General features: G+C 42.9%; 1 protein-coding gene across 6 annotated transcripts in view; it reads right to left on the bottom strand.

Moving 5' to 3' along the window:
• mink1 (misshapen-like kinase 1) overlaps nucleotides 1-14,471 on the bottom strand; it is a 45,677-nt gene that overhangs the window by 1,324 nt on the left and 29,882 nt on the right. For 2 of the 6 annotated variants that reach the window (XM_074611143.1, XM_074611140.1), the window contains 17 exons: nucleotides 14,200-14,376; nucleotides 13,928-14,098; nucleotides 12,945-13,211; nucleotides 11,857-11,936; nucleotides 11,649-11,752; nucleotides 11,465-11,556; nucleotides 11,119-11,142; nucleotides 10,472-10,623; nucleotides 10,169-10,286; nucleotides 6,216-6,332; nucleotides 5,820-5,931; nucleotides 5,336-5,485; nucleotides 4,436-4,579; nucleotides 3,604-3,738; nucleotides 3,369-3,469; nucleotides 3,102-3,251; nucleotides 2,218-2,377 (listed from right to left, as the gene is read on the bottom strand). In XM_074611143.1, the coding sequence (XP_074467244.1) occupies nucleotides 2,218-2,377; nucleotides 3,102-3,251; nucleotides 3,369-3,469; nucleotides 3,604-3,738; nucleotides 4,436-4,579; nucleotides 5,336-5,485; nucleotides 5,820-5,931; nucleotides 6,216-6,332; nucleotides 10,169-10,286; nucleotides 10,472-10,623; nucleotides 11,119-11,142; nucleotides 11,465-11,556; nucleotides 11,649-11,752; nucleotides 11,857-11,936; nucleotides 12,945-13,211; nucleotides 13,928-14,098; nucleotides 14,200-14,376 (2,254 nt within the window). The remainder of the gene's footprint in view (nucleotides 1-2,217; nucleotides 2,378-3,101; nucleotides 3,252-3,368; nucleotides 3,470-3,603; nucleotides 3,739-4,435; nucleotides 4,580-5,335; nucleotides 5,486-5,819; nucleotides 5,932-6,215; nucleotides 6,333-10,168; nucleotides 10,287-10,471; nucleotides 10,624-11,118; nucleotides 11,143-11,464; nucleotides 11,557-11,648; nucleotides 11,753-11,856; nucleotides 11,937-12,944; nucleotides 13,212-13,927; nucleotides 14,099-14,199; nucleotides 14,377-14,471) is intronic. The other 4 variants (XM_074611141.1, XM_074611147.1, XM_074611144.1 and 1 more) reach the window with 3 other exon arrangements.

Below are 14,471 nucleotides of genomic sequence, written 5' to 3' on the forward strand. Positions count from 1 at the left end.
TTTCATTATAAACTGGGGGAAAAAAGTTCGGAAACTTGTGTTTGGTCGATTATTTCTCTGTTGTTACAATGCTTATTGGCATTGTATTTTACATCGTTGGAAAGCCTGTTTATTTACCTTCACAATGATGTCCAACTTGTGAGGATCATGCGTTTGTGGGATGAGCAGCACAGCTGATTATGTGGGTAGCGCCCAAGAAAAATTTGCCAAAATGCTCTGCCAATGATAAACAGTGTATTCTCCTATTGGAATTGACTCGTTTTGAGTTGTTTGGTGGATTGGATGATTGAACTCTCTATCAGTAACAAGGAACAAACAAGACATATTGGCAATTTTACACTTTATTCATTCAATACACCGTCAGGAGCCTCAGTAGCGGTGGAAGATCCATATGCAGCCACAACAGCCTGGCACCTCCTCTTCATGCTGGTCACCAACCTGGTCACACGTTGCTGTGGGATGGCATTCCATTCCTCAACAAGGGTTCGTTGCAGGTCAGCCAGCGTGGTTGTGTTGGTCACTAACACGTACAGCACACCCAAGCTGATCCCACAAGTGTTCAATTGGGATGAGGTCTAGACTCTTGGCAGGCCATTCCATTCTCTCTACTCCCACATTGTGGAGGTAGTCTGTGATAACCCTGGGTCTGTGGGGGCAAGCGTTGTCATCTTAGAGGATGAAGTTAGGTGCCAGATTGTGGAGATATGGGATCGCCACTGGCTGCAGAATCTCATCCCGATATCTCACTGCATTGAGATGACCTTCAATGATGACAAGCCTTGTTTTGCCAGTGAGGGAGATGCCGCCCCACACCATGACACTGCCCCCACCAAAAGCTGTTACATGATCGGTGCAACAATCAGCATGGCGTTCTCCGCGTCGTCTCCATACTTTGACCCTGCCATCCAACTTTTGCAGACAGAGCCTCGACTCATCACTGAACATGACATTCCCCCACATGTTCAGGTTCCATTGTCTGTGTTGTCGACACCAGCGCAAACGAGCCTGACGTTGAAGGGCAGTCATTGCAGGCTTCCTAGTAACCTTATGAGCTCTGGGATTGGCTGAGTGCGTTCTGTTCTTGACCGTCTGATCAGAGATCTGTATGCCATAATGTCCTGCAAACCTTGCCTGCAAATCTCTAGAAGACAGCCTACGGTTCCTCAGTGCTGTAAGGGTGATGAACCGGTCTTCCTGGGGTATTGTCTTCCTTGGACGCCCACTTTGCGGTCTGTCTTTTACATCACCGGTTTCACGGAACTTGGCCTTCAGTTTGGAGATGGTACCAGGGCTGACTCCAAATAAAGCTTCAACTTGCCCTATCGCACAGGCCTTATCCAGATTAGATAAACGTGGCATGCCGATGCTTGGAGCAGACACCAAATGATCACTTTAGTAGGGCGCAGTACCCAGCAGGCACCATGCACACATCAGGTGCTCAAAACGAGAGTCAATACCAACAGGAGAATACACTGTTTACCATTGGCAGAGCATTTTGGCAAATATTTCTAGGGTGCTACCCACATAATCAGCTGTGCTGCTCATCCCACAAATGCATGATCCATACAAATTGTACATCATTGTGAAGGTAAATAAACAGGCTTTCCAACGATGTAAAATACAATGCCAATTAGCATTGTAACAAGAGAAATAATCGACCAAACACAAGTTTCCGAACTTTTTTCCCCCAGAACTATTAACCTCTTAACAGCGCTATCCTGTCTTTCAGAGGTTGTAGCTGGCTCCATCTTAAAGCTAGAGTGAAGATACTGTTATCATATCAAACTAAAAAAACTAAGGATTCGATTGGCCATGTTAGCTTGTCGGGAAGAACACTCCAAAGTTATGCTAAATTTTGGCAAGGAGAAACTGGCATAGCCGTTTCCAAAGGGGTCCCTTGACCTCTGACCTCAAGATATGTAAATGGAAACTCTGAGATGTACAAAGTGAAAATGGTATCTTATTAGATATAAAAGTTGTTGACAAACTGCATAATTTGTAGTTGAAAAAAGGTAATAATTAGCAATATATTTTATCGCAATACTATATCGCAAAATGTTTAAAATCGCAATAAGACAGTATTGTGATAATATCGTATCGTGGGGCTTCTGGTGATTCCCACTTCTAAGTACTAGGCAAGTTGATTGCAGTTATTACAGATGATACATCCACTTTGATTTATGTCCATGTAAGTTTGTTTTTGGATTTGACCCGCACCAACAGATGTGGGCATCTCGCCCCACTGCAGGACCACGTCCTTGATGATGCGCCCGTAGGTGTTGACATAGACGCCCTCGTCCTCGTAGCACAGCAGCATCTCCATGCCGTCTGAGCTGGGCAGGAACACAATGGCGTGCGGTGTCACATGGCTCTGGATCTGTTTCAGATGAAAACAGAAGGCATGTTTAGGTATCTCCCAAAACACTGCTGTCTGACAGCTGTTTATTTTTATTTATCTTATTGTGTGTTTTTTCCAGGGACAGCACAAAATTAAGAGTAATTTGTAATTAAGCTAATTTGCATCTATTGTCCCTGGGCAGGTAGACAAAAAAAAAAAACACATGACAACAAATACATCAGAGTGAGATAATAAGTAGAATCAGAATGATAAATACAATAAATCCAAGGCAGTCATTGGTGGGGACACTTTTGTGCTGACTTTAACCAAAGCTCAAGGCTGATTTTAAACACTGCAAAGCTTCCTGAGTCTCTAATGTTTGTGGGTACTGAACTCCACTTCCCCATTACTTTAACCGTGAAAGCAGATTGACCAAAGGCTGTCTTTCTGAACTGCAGTACCCAGTCACCCCTAGTAGATGCTGTAGTCCTAATGGCACTGCCACTGCCAGGCTAGGCCAGGCATCCTTTAAGAGGAGAGGGTGCGAGATTATGAATAATTAAGTAGGCATCAGGCATACAACAAAGTAAAATAAGAAGTTAAATTATGTATTTTTTCAGGATATTACTGTGATTAGCCCTTGGCTTTTTATGTAGTACTTTTAGGATTTGTTTACAGAGTGAGGACACAGGCTTGAGTGTAGTCCTACCTGCCTGTGACCAGGTTGTTATGCAATAAGACAGATGGGGCGTGTGCAACTTACATGAACGGGGATGTAAATGTCATAGTTGTTTCCAGAGTCCACGTCGATGGCATGGAAGCCAGCGCAAGAACCGTAGATAACCTTCAACCTCTGACCCTCCTCCACTGTCAGGTCGACCAGGACAGGCCTGTGGGGCAGGTCTGCAAAAGACTGGTTAAAATGGAGTGGAGGGGGGGTTGGGGAGCAGAAAGTGAGTGTGAGAAGAATGCTCTTCTGGTTGACTGATCTCGCATAACTAATCCAGCTCATGGGAAAGAGGAGACTTACCTTGAAGGCCATGAATTTGTGATAAGGTTTGGGCGCCCAAGCATACACTTCCACTGCATTCTTCAAAGCAATCACCAGGAACTTTATCCTCTCATATTTCACTAGATAGAACAACCACAAGGCCATCTGACATCAGATACTCGTAATCAATAATTCACTGTGCCAAATGCATTTATGAGAATTTCTCCGGAGTGAAATAGACAGCGGTAATAAACGGCCATCATCGGTCACTCACCCACTTTGTAGTGCACACAGCCCTCCATCTCGCCCACCGTGGTCCAGCCCTGCTTCTTCTCCACCTCGGGGTCATTGTGGAGGATCTTGTTCCTCAGCCAGGCCAGGTAGTAGACACGCACCTTGTTCTTCTTGCCTTTATAGACACAGTTATAAATAGACTAATATCAGTAAATATTTAAATGCATTTAACAATTGAGGTTTAAATCATATTTTGACCTTTTGAGATTTGCAGACGACACACAGAAGAGCTAGGAGTTATATAACTAAAATGTATTTAATATTAAACTATATATTGTCTGGGATTTTGGTTCTCATAGCATTGTAATATCAAACTTAAATGGTCTTTCTCAGGCTGTTTTACAGTTACTGGCACACAAAAAAACTTGTGCTTTAGCTTATACAAACATGTTGCCTACATCTTTCTGCTTATTATTAAGATTAATACTGATTCTCAAAATGTTATGTGTAAATATCTGATAAAAGCATCAGTAACCATGAACAAAATATCATCAGATTATTAATACAGTATATTGTAAAATATATTTGTATATCCCAATACTCATTTTACTCAATTGGATAGAGGTATTTGTTCAGAAATAGTGATATAAGCTTTTGTCAACACCTCCAAGCCCTAATACACAGTGCACAGAAATAAAAACAGCTTTCCTGTGACTTTGAAGTGCAAAGTCAAAATGCAATGCAAAATAATCACTCTGAAGGCACAAGCACAATTTGGCATAGAGTGTTTGGCATCCCATTAAAGATGGTAGTCTTAAGCCAAAAGTAGTTACTGTAGTGAGAGCAGACTGGTGATGAGTAGCGGTAATGACCTGATATGGTGATAAGCAGGTTGAGGCCCTCCAGGACGTCCATCTGTTGGAACCTGCGGGAGTTGATGAGGGGGTAAACCTTGCCCTGACCACTACGGTCCAGCAGCTTCAAACCGTTCTCTGTGCCCACCAACAGGTTCACTCCTGGGGACACGCACATGCACAAATTAATAGCTTTTTCTTTTTGCGTAAAATGATTGTAAATGCCTGTCCTATAGCCACAGCTAAAAGTATTTTGGCGGTATACCCGTGTTGTAAATGTTATTTGAAATGTTGTACGCTTTCATTTTCCATTATCATTTGCACATCATAACCTGCAGCAACTCTACCACCATGATATATCATTTTATTTAGAAGAGGAATAAAATAAAAGATAGCTTTAATGAATATGTAATGCAACTGTGGTGACGTCCCCCCCTTGACTACTGCACCTAATAATTTATTTGAAGATGGAGAAACTGGAGTTTTGAAGGTCATATTGTTGAGTCTATCATACTTTTTAACGACGCACACAGTTTGGCACATAAAAATACCACTTTTTCCCCCCACATATCACCTAGGTAAGACGTTGCTTATGGAAAACAGCTTTTGCTTTGATTGATAATGAAAGCAAAGAGTTATTAATGTCAGACAATGTTTTCAACCTGAACCTTGCTCATAATTTCATACCTGAGCCTTGCTGGAGCTGACATATTAGTTCCTTGTCAGGATGTTGAGCCAGAGATAAGTAGGGTTAGAATAACTTGGCCCTGATGTGGCACCAATAATCTGACTGAATTCTCTGTGTTAGAGTCTGGTAACTCCAAAGATAATCATATTTTGTTTGTCTAAGTTGGTTTAAGGGATCTAATGTTGCTTGGTGTTTAATCATTTGCATTCAAGTATTGAATCTGTTCTCACCCCAGAGTGCAGCACACAGGATCTCAGAGTTGAATCTCTTCTTGTACTTGCGGATCTCAGGTGTGTCATTGGGGGGGCGTGTGTTGGTGGGGTTGACATTCACCATGGATCCTTTCCTCACCTCCATCTTCAGCTGCTCAAACCGGGAGCCTAAACAGGAAGGCCGCAATGGAAATGACTTAATTGAGGAAGGACAAAATAGGGCAAAATGGTACTAGGTTTGGAACTAGAAAATCTCCCATTCATCCGTTTAAAAGGGAAATTAGCTGATTAACAAGTTCTATTTTTAAAGAATTATGTTGTAATGTAATAGAAAATATCTCAATCTTGAAAAAAAAAAATGCAAAATTTAATTCCCAAAGTATTTTATTGCAGAAAAGATAATGTCAAAGGTTAAGGTAATGAATACTTTTGCAATCAGCTGTAACTTTCTTGTTTAATGTTCAAGAAACTCAGAGCAGAGTCTGGAAAGCTTCTGACTCACCAGTGATAGACATGTTATCCCCTGTACCTCCTGGGGACTGGTACATGCCCAGATCCACAAAGGTGGTGAAGGAGGACTTGCCAGATGCTTTAACCAAACCTCTGGACTGATACTGGTGGAGCAGAAAGGGTGTATGAGTTGTACAGTGCTGTTAAAGTCAACATCATGTCTATGGAGATTGTCAGACAAAATGTTAAAAACATTTTCTGTGCCTACGTGGCAACAGCAGTTTTAAGACCTATATTTTTGATGATGAGTCCACTAAAAGCTGAAGTGATTGTCATTCAATTCTGTGTGTTATGGGTGGACTTCATGGCTGGAAAGATGGCAGAAAGGGAACACGTAAAAATAAACCAGGAATTTAGGACTGATATATTTAGAATCAGTAAAACTTACATCATAAACAGAGTCCTTCCCAGGGGAGGAGTGAGTGGCTGAATCAGTGGGGGAGTGGGAGGGCTGCACCACATCTGGCAAGTTAGTGTATCCATTATGGCTCCTCTTCTCTGGGGTCTTTCAGGTAAAAGAGCAACACACACACACACACACACACACACACACACACACAAAGACATGTTCTTAACACTGGGAGAGCCAGACAGTTGTTGCGTCACTGATGTGCCACTGTACAGCTGCAAAGAAAAAGGCATTCTGTCACCATTGTCCAAATAGTTATAAGACTAGCCCAGCTTCTAGTTGCCATGCACAACCCAAATGCCATCTTTTGGTTTTGGTTTTATAGAAAAAAAACTGACCATGCAAGAGAGTTGGAATGATTTACTGCCACATTAAGGAAAAATTACAAAAGATTTTTTGCAATTTTTGTATAATACTGAGAATCTAAAACAAAACTGCCTGATGCTCTATGAAGCTATGAATCTATCTGCACAGCTTTTAAACATTCAGATCAAAATATGGGAAAGCACAGGACATTTATTGTACATTCCCAGTTTTTGCATACTAATCATATGTGGCAAAAAATATACTGCTCAAAAAAATGAAGAGAACACTTAAATCACACATCAGATCTCGATAAACGAATTATTCATGTTGAACATCTTTACTGATGTACATTGTATAATTTGTTGAGAACAAAATGACTTAACAACGGTCAATGGAAACCAAAATCATCAACCCATTGAGGGCTGGATTCAAAATCGCACCGAAAATCAAAGTAAAAAATTACAGGCTGATCCAACTTGCTTGAATTTCATCACGGCAACTCATAATGTGACTCAGTAGTGTGTATGGCCCCCACGTGACTGTATCACTCCCGACAACGTCTGGACATGCTCCTGACGAGTTGGCGAATGGTGTCCTGGGGGATCTCCTCTCAGACCTGGATCAGGGCATCTGTGAGCTTCTGGGGTGTCTGTCGCGGTACTTGGCAGCGCCGGGTGCACCGATACATAACGTCCCATAGGTGCTCAATTGGATTTAGGTCAGGGGACTCTGGCCACATGATGCCGGGCATTGTCCTGCACCAGGAGGAACCCAGGGCCTGTTGCAGCAGCGTATGGTCTGACAATCAGGGTCAGGTAGTCAGGGTACCATTGGCTATGACATGGAGGTCTGTGCGACCCTCCAAGGATATGCCTCTCCAGACCATCACTGACCCGTCGCCAAACCGGTCATGCTGGATGATGTTACAGGCAGCATAACGTTCACCACGGCGTCTCCAGACTCTTTCACGCCTGTCACATGTGCTCAGTGTGAACCTGCTCTCATCTGTAAAGAAAACGGGGCGCCAAGGGCGGACCTGCCAATTCTGGTGTTCGCTGGCGAATGCCAATCAAGCTGTACGGTGCTGGGCTGTGAGCACAGGTCCCACTAGAGGACGTCGGGCCATCATGCCACCCTCATGGAGAATGTTTCTGACAGTTTGGTCAGAAACATGCACACCAGTAGCTTGCTGGAGGTCATTTTGTCAGGCTCTGGCAGTGCTCCTCCTGCTCCTCCTCGCACAAAGGAGCAGATACCGGTCGTGCTGCTGGGTTGATGCCCTTATACAACCCTTTCCAGCCCTCCTCATGTAACAGCCGGTCTCCTGATATCTCCTCCATGCTCTTGAGACTGTGCTTGGAGACACAGCAAACCTTCTTGCGACCACACGTATGGATGTGCTATCCTGGAGGAGCTGGACTACCTGTGCAACCTGATTGGACTGCAGGTACCGCCTCATGCTACAAGTACTGACAAGGATACTAGCAGAACACAAAACTAGAGAAGAATCAGTCAGGAAGGATAAGTAGAGAGCAATTGTTTCCCTTTTGGGGGGATTGTCTTGCTGTTGCCTCTCCATTGCACCTGTTGTCACTTTCATTTGCACCAAAGCAGGTGAAAGTGATTCACAATCACCTGTGCTTCCTAAATAGACAGATTGATGTCCCTGAAGTTTAACTGACTTGGTGTTATACTGTGATGATTAAGTGTTCCCTTAATTTTTTTGAGCAGTGTATATATGTCACATGCACGGTATACCGTGTATACCAACTGTACGTGATTTTCTCTCAGAAAGAGAAAGAAATTCATGAGTTTCCTTAAGATAATCTACACCCTCTATTTTGCCTCAGTTAGAGCCACATCTTACTCTGTGTTAAATGGAAAGAATCTAATTTACACGGCGGTATGGAACATGACCTGAAGATGATATCACTTGTCCAATCTTGTGGCTGACATAAATGTAGGTCTGCCACTGTTCTAATGTGATGCAGCTGAATTTCTGTGCCATCTGTGAGACTCGTTCAAAGCACATTTGCTGAATGTGTGAAAGTAATCAAAATTCCTCTGCATGATGTTTGTCGTTTTATTTATAATGCCAGGCAAATTAATAACTCACATTCACAGTGACATTCGGTAATGTCACTGTAGCTTCGGCACAAATATTTGATGCTTATTGCATATTAAAATGCATAAACACACAAAACTATTGCACTTCAGTGAAGGTGACAATTCCCACATTTAACTCATCAAGGGCCATCTGCATGTCTGTCACTGAATCATATTGCTATCTCTCGAAAAATCTCAGCAAACCTACTGTAACACAGGGTGGCTTTAGGCATACTGTATACAAAATTAAAAAAAACATTCAGCTGCAACATTATTGACACACAGTTACTGACCCTCTGCAGATGTGTATAACAGGCTTACAAAAGTTCTTTGTCAAATTTGGGCTAATGATGTGAGCTTCAAAGCAGTACTACTTTTTCCTAAAAGTCTGAAGATTGCCAACAACAGCTGTGCAACACTGAAGCTGTAGCTACATAACATTATGGTCTACTGATAGCAAACTTGGCACTGTATTGGATCTCTGCCTCTTCTATGATTAATTTATCCCCGAGTGATTTTTAAACAATGGGTCTCATGCAAGAACCACTCATACGAACAGATTTGTTCTTAAGTGGCTTGTACAAGTGGAGAACTTGTCGCATTCACTAAATCTTCTCATATTTTGAATTTTCTCTTAGGTATGAATACAATTTACGAGTGGTCCAGACCAGTCGTAGTAGTAGTCATACAATTAGTCTGCGGTTATCCAAACCTAAGTATTTCACTAATGGATTGAATATTTCATTACTCTGAAGCAATTTTAAGTTTGAAAATCCTATATAAATTTAGCTTCATAATAATTATGTTCACATTATCCGGTTTGAAGTGGCAATTCGAATAATAATATAATTCAAAATTTCTTCATATAGCCTAACGATATCATCATTAATTTAAATTGGCCATTGATGCTATTGTATAACACAATAATATCTATATGAACATCTCAAACTGCAAAACGATTTAAATTACACACTAATTAAAGGTTCCTTTGTCTCTGTATATACAGTAATACGGTCAACAGGAAGTGTAACCAGGCACGTCATGGCTTATTATGCAAATTTACAATTCTCATGAACGTACGCTCATTTACGCAAAGGTAGCAGTCATCATGTTTATGCAGGTCATTTACAGTTATCCGAAGATGGAGCGTTTGCTGAATCTGATGTGGAACACTCGTGCGAGCCCATGATACAAAAAAAGTAAGAGTAAGGTAAGACAATAATATGAAAATGTTCTTGCACGAGGCCCATTGAATCTACAAAGGTGCTCTTCAGTGAAACCTGACTGGCATTCGGGCATCTTAGATTTTCATTCAGGCTGCATGGAAAATGGCTCCACATTACCTTCATTTGGTCAGTTACGTATGTAAATAATAAAAAAATATATATATAACACCAACCAACAAAATGGAGCCAGTGCCCCTGTCTTGCAGATTTGTAATATTCTTTGACATGTATGACGTTGATTTTCCATCAAGTTACAATGCATTTTAAGCATCATTACGTGCACAGATGACTCACCCTCTGCACCAGCATGGTCTGGTCCCCATAGCCTCCAGCTTGCTCTCCCTCTCCCCCCTCGCCTTCATCTTCGTGAACCACCATGGTGTTGACTGAATCAGTGTCTGCGTCCCTGTGACTGAAACCAATAGGGAAATAGAAGTCAAGGAGGACATTAGACCCCAAGCTTGATAATGGAAAAGAGTGAAAAGAGAGTAAAGCAGTTTTACAGGAAGCACTGCATACTTTGTTTAAAGTAAATATGACAAATAAAAACAATCATTTGCTTCCTGAATTGTTAGTATTTGTAGGTGTTAGTGTTACCGATCTGTGGGGCTTTCTTCCTCCTCTGCTCCTTCGCCACTCTCGCTCTCCTCACTACTCTCGCTGCTCTCTGAAGAGGAGGAGTAATCATTGGCCTTAACTGGAGGCCTTGGCTGCTCCTCGGCACGCTCCTTGGCAAACAGGCCATGATCCTGCACACACATAAACTGCCATTTACTTTAAGAATGCATTCACAAATGTTTTAAACATAATCTCAGCTATCAGAGAAAGTAGCAAATAACACAACAGTAATATATGCAATATTAATGACAATCCAAACACAATTGAAGGGGAGGGCTCGTTGGGAGGATAGGCTCAGAAACAGTCCCAATGTAAGTCCAGACTCAAAACTCCCAATACTCTCAGAATTCAGAGCCTGCCACCTGGTGACATTTTGGGATGGTTTTGAGGCCTGTTTACAAGGTCTGTGTTGAGTGTAGGAAGTCCACATAGTAACAGAAAAAATTGCAAACACATTAAAAAGGCCTTTATGTAAAGAGTGGAATTCCATTCAAAGACGAAACATGAATTACCCAATAAATGAAAATAGTGTAGAGCATGCAAGTCATTCTATATGAACATGTACTACAGCCAAGATGCAATATCATGCATGAACACTGAACATACCAAGACACAATGATACTAACCTCCCCTATAGCTCTCTTGTAACTCTGCACAATTGAGGTAAAGTCAACAAACAGGGATTTGAGAAGAGGAGAACCATGAAGGGAAACAGCAATAGTATGAAGCATACAGTATAAAGTGTAAATTAAAGGGGAGGAGAAAACCTGGATGTAGTATACTATACAGTATGTCCGGTTACAGAATTGGTATGTTTGAGATCAAACTGAGCATATGTACAGCAAGTTAGTGCTTTTTATTTTATAATATTATGTGTTGCATGCACCCCTACACTAATGTTAAAACTAGTATTATTAGTATGGGGTAGTGGAGAGACAGCCAATATAATGTCTGTTTGAAAGACCAACTTACAGCAGGGCGCCCGGGGCGGGAGGAGGTGCGTGACTCCCCTGGCTTATGGCGACTATCGTGGGAGAGAATGGGTGAATCCATTTTGGAGGAACCTGCAAATAACAGTGTTGTAGAGTGTAGTTATAACTTTGAAAATTAGACTTACTGCAAAGACAGAAATAGCATTGGGGAGGCAGGGACTCACTGAGGATGCGATGCCTCTCTAGAGAGCCAGTCTGGGGCAGATTGGAAATGATGCTCATACTGTCACCCCTCTCCCAGCGATCATTGCGGCTTAGATCTGGATTGCTGCCATGAGGATACAAATCAGTTATCTGGAGTCTATCTACCACCATTTAGCAGGCACTAATTTAAGGAAATATCAGATGAATTATTTTTGCTGTCCTCGGTACCTGGCTCGTACTGGATGCCTTATGCCAGAGGTCAGGTTGGTGTTGAGAGCTGTGGCAATAGACGCTGTCCTCTGGGGAATCTGAGGACGGAAACACCATAGTCTTACATTTACCAGAATTTTTATTTTTAAAAAACACAGTAGCTTAGAAAGTGACAAAAGATGTTTTTTTTGTTTTGAACCCTAATACCACCCTTAGAGGGCAAGTGTGTAACATTTAAGGGGATCTATTAGCAGAAATGGAATATAATAATCATAACTATGTTTTCATTAGTGTATAATCACCTGAAACTAAGAATCTCTGTGTTTTCGTTAGCTTAGAAGCCCTTCATATCTACATAGGGGGCAGGTCCTCTTCACAGAGTCCCCCATGTTGCTAGGTCGTGTTCAGAAGGTAACCCGCAAATTGCAAAAACTCTCGCGAGATTCGCTGCCCGACGACCTATTTGAACCTTAACCATTTGAGGTCAATGCTGAACCTTAACCATCTCACAAAAGTTTCGCAATTTGCATGTTACCATCTAGAAAACTATGTTTCTATAGTAGCCCAGAACGGACAAACCAAATACTGGCTCTAGAAAGAGCCTTTTGTGTTTTTACGTTACCTGAAGGCCCCCATAGTTCTCCGACACGCTTGTGAAACTGCAGTAACGTGAGCCGCAGAGTGCAAAACCGTGGTAGTGCCAGCAACAGTAATTTCCTAAAAGATTGGCCTGTCGTCAGGTAGACCAAGTGAAAATTTTAATCGCATAAACCACCTTTAAGAAAGGTATTCACATAAATCTAATCTTCAACTGGGTAAGAGTTTTCACTTGATGTAAGGAGGGTGGGATTTTAACCACCACCAAATGCAGGTCAGAGCAGTGGAGTGTAAAACTGTTCCATCAGATCCATCAGCTATTGTGTGAAGTAAACAGAGATTGTATTTTTTAAAACGGGGACCTTTCAAAGTCAGTTTACTAACTGTAGTTCAGCTAACATAATATTTGTATGTAGATATGGGAGTCTTGTTAAAAAGAAATGCAAACTGGGGTTATGTTTTGGGTTTGTACACCTACTGCCGAGTCGAAACCAGCCACTACATCTCACCTTGGGTGGGAGTTCCACATCTGGCAGGCGGATCCAGGGGCCGCGATCCTCTCCCATTTGGTGCGCCTGCGGTGCCGGGATTTCAGAAGTGGGGTCTGAGTTTTGACGCACCAGCTCTCTGGAGTGCATGGGGCGGGGCGTGGGGGTAAGGGAGGGATCCTGGGTGGGGAATGCGGACATGGTCTTAGTGGGCTGGTCGCAGAGGGACTGGGAGCGGGGGACAGGGGCAGCATAAGGCTTCAGAGGAACCAAGTGAGCCATCTGGAACTGCAGAGGACAGGAGGAGCAACAGCACACCAGGAGGGAGGAGCAGCATAGCGGAAGGAAGAGCGCATAACACAGTCGGAGGAGCAGGCCGAGGTGGAGAAGAATGCAAGGTTGTGTTCACAGATGTGTGGAGAGGAAAAGGAGGGAAAAGAAGAAAAAGAAGGCTTAAATAATGTAGCATAGACAATGAAGGGTAAAGCTAAAGAATTAGGGGCAGAAAGGCATAAGCAGTTGTAACTTGTGTTGTTCTTCTAGGACGTTTCAGGGGCCGTACACATGCCACGTTTTTTGCGCCCTCAAATCCATTGTTGTCAGTAGACCCGCGGCAGGCGACTCAAACGGGGGAGCAACGCCGCCGTGACATGCAAGCATTCAAGTGTCTATATTTCAGGGCGCAATGGCTGCACCCCAAGATGAACACAGTTAAATTTTTGGAACGCTGCAACCCGCACCGCATGTCATTCACAGCTGGCAGATATCTTCTCTTTCTTCCGTTTGTTTTGACTTTGTTTAGTTTAGTCAGTGCGGCTTTTACTGCTAAATTATCGCACCTTCATTATGTCATTGCAGCGCGAAAGTTTTGGTTGCTTTATAACGGCAGGCGCAACCTCCAAAGCACCTTGGATAAAAAGGATGAAAGCGGCACGGCTGGCGTTTTCCACGCGTTGAGACGTGGCATGTGTACGGCCCCTTCATCAAGTGAATTTTACACCCACCTTTCCCTGCCCCCCTTGGGGTTCAACAGGCCTCTGCATTGGTGGGGTCTGAGCTGACTGGGCCACTCCTGATTGGCTGATTGAGTCAGAGCGCGACTGGATGGCAGTGTCAGAGACAGTGGTGCAGATTTTGGGTGAGCCCTGTCTGTTGAGCTTACTTCGCTCCTCCACCTGCAATAAGGGTGACAGTGAAAGAAGGTTGTACATTCTAGGCCAGTGTGCAGTAGATTGACTGTGGTGTGTAATGCTTCAAATGAAGGTAACATTGCTACCTCACGGGCCCAAGTAGGCTTGTTGTTGGGCTCCAGGTTTTTGTTATAGTGATAGAGCTGGGGCTTCTTTTCCTGCTGCTGTTGTTGCAGAGACACCAGGTAGGCATGCTCCTGCTGCAGCTGCCTCTGCAGGCGCTCTGACTGACGCTGTTCCTCCAGCTGCTTGCGCTTATACTCCTGAGCAAAATAATAAAAAAAAAAAGCCCAATGCATTCAAGCCATTGTTTGCCTCAGACTGGACACAACAGAAAGGTCAGGCAGGTCATAAATGA

This window comes from Sebastes fasciatus, chromosome 16 (genome assembly GCF_043250625.1).
Source record: "Sebastes fasciatus isolate fSebFas1 chromosome 16, fSebFas1.pri, whole genome shotgun sequence".
Lineage (NCBI taxonomy): Eukaryota > Metazoa > Chordata > Actinopteri > Perciformes > Sebastidae > Sebastes > Sebastes fasciatus.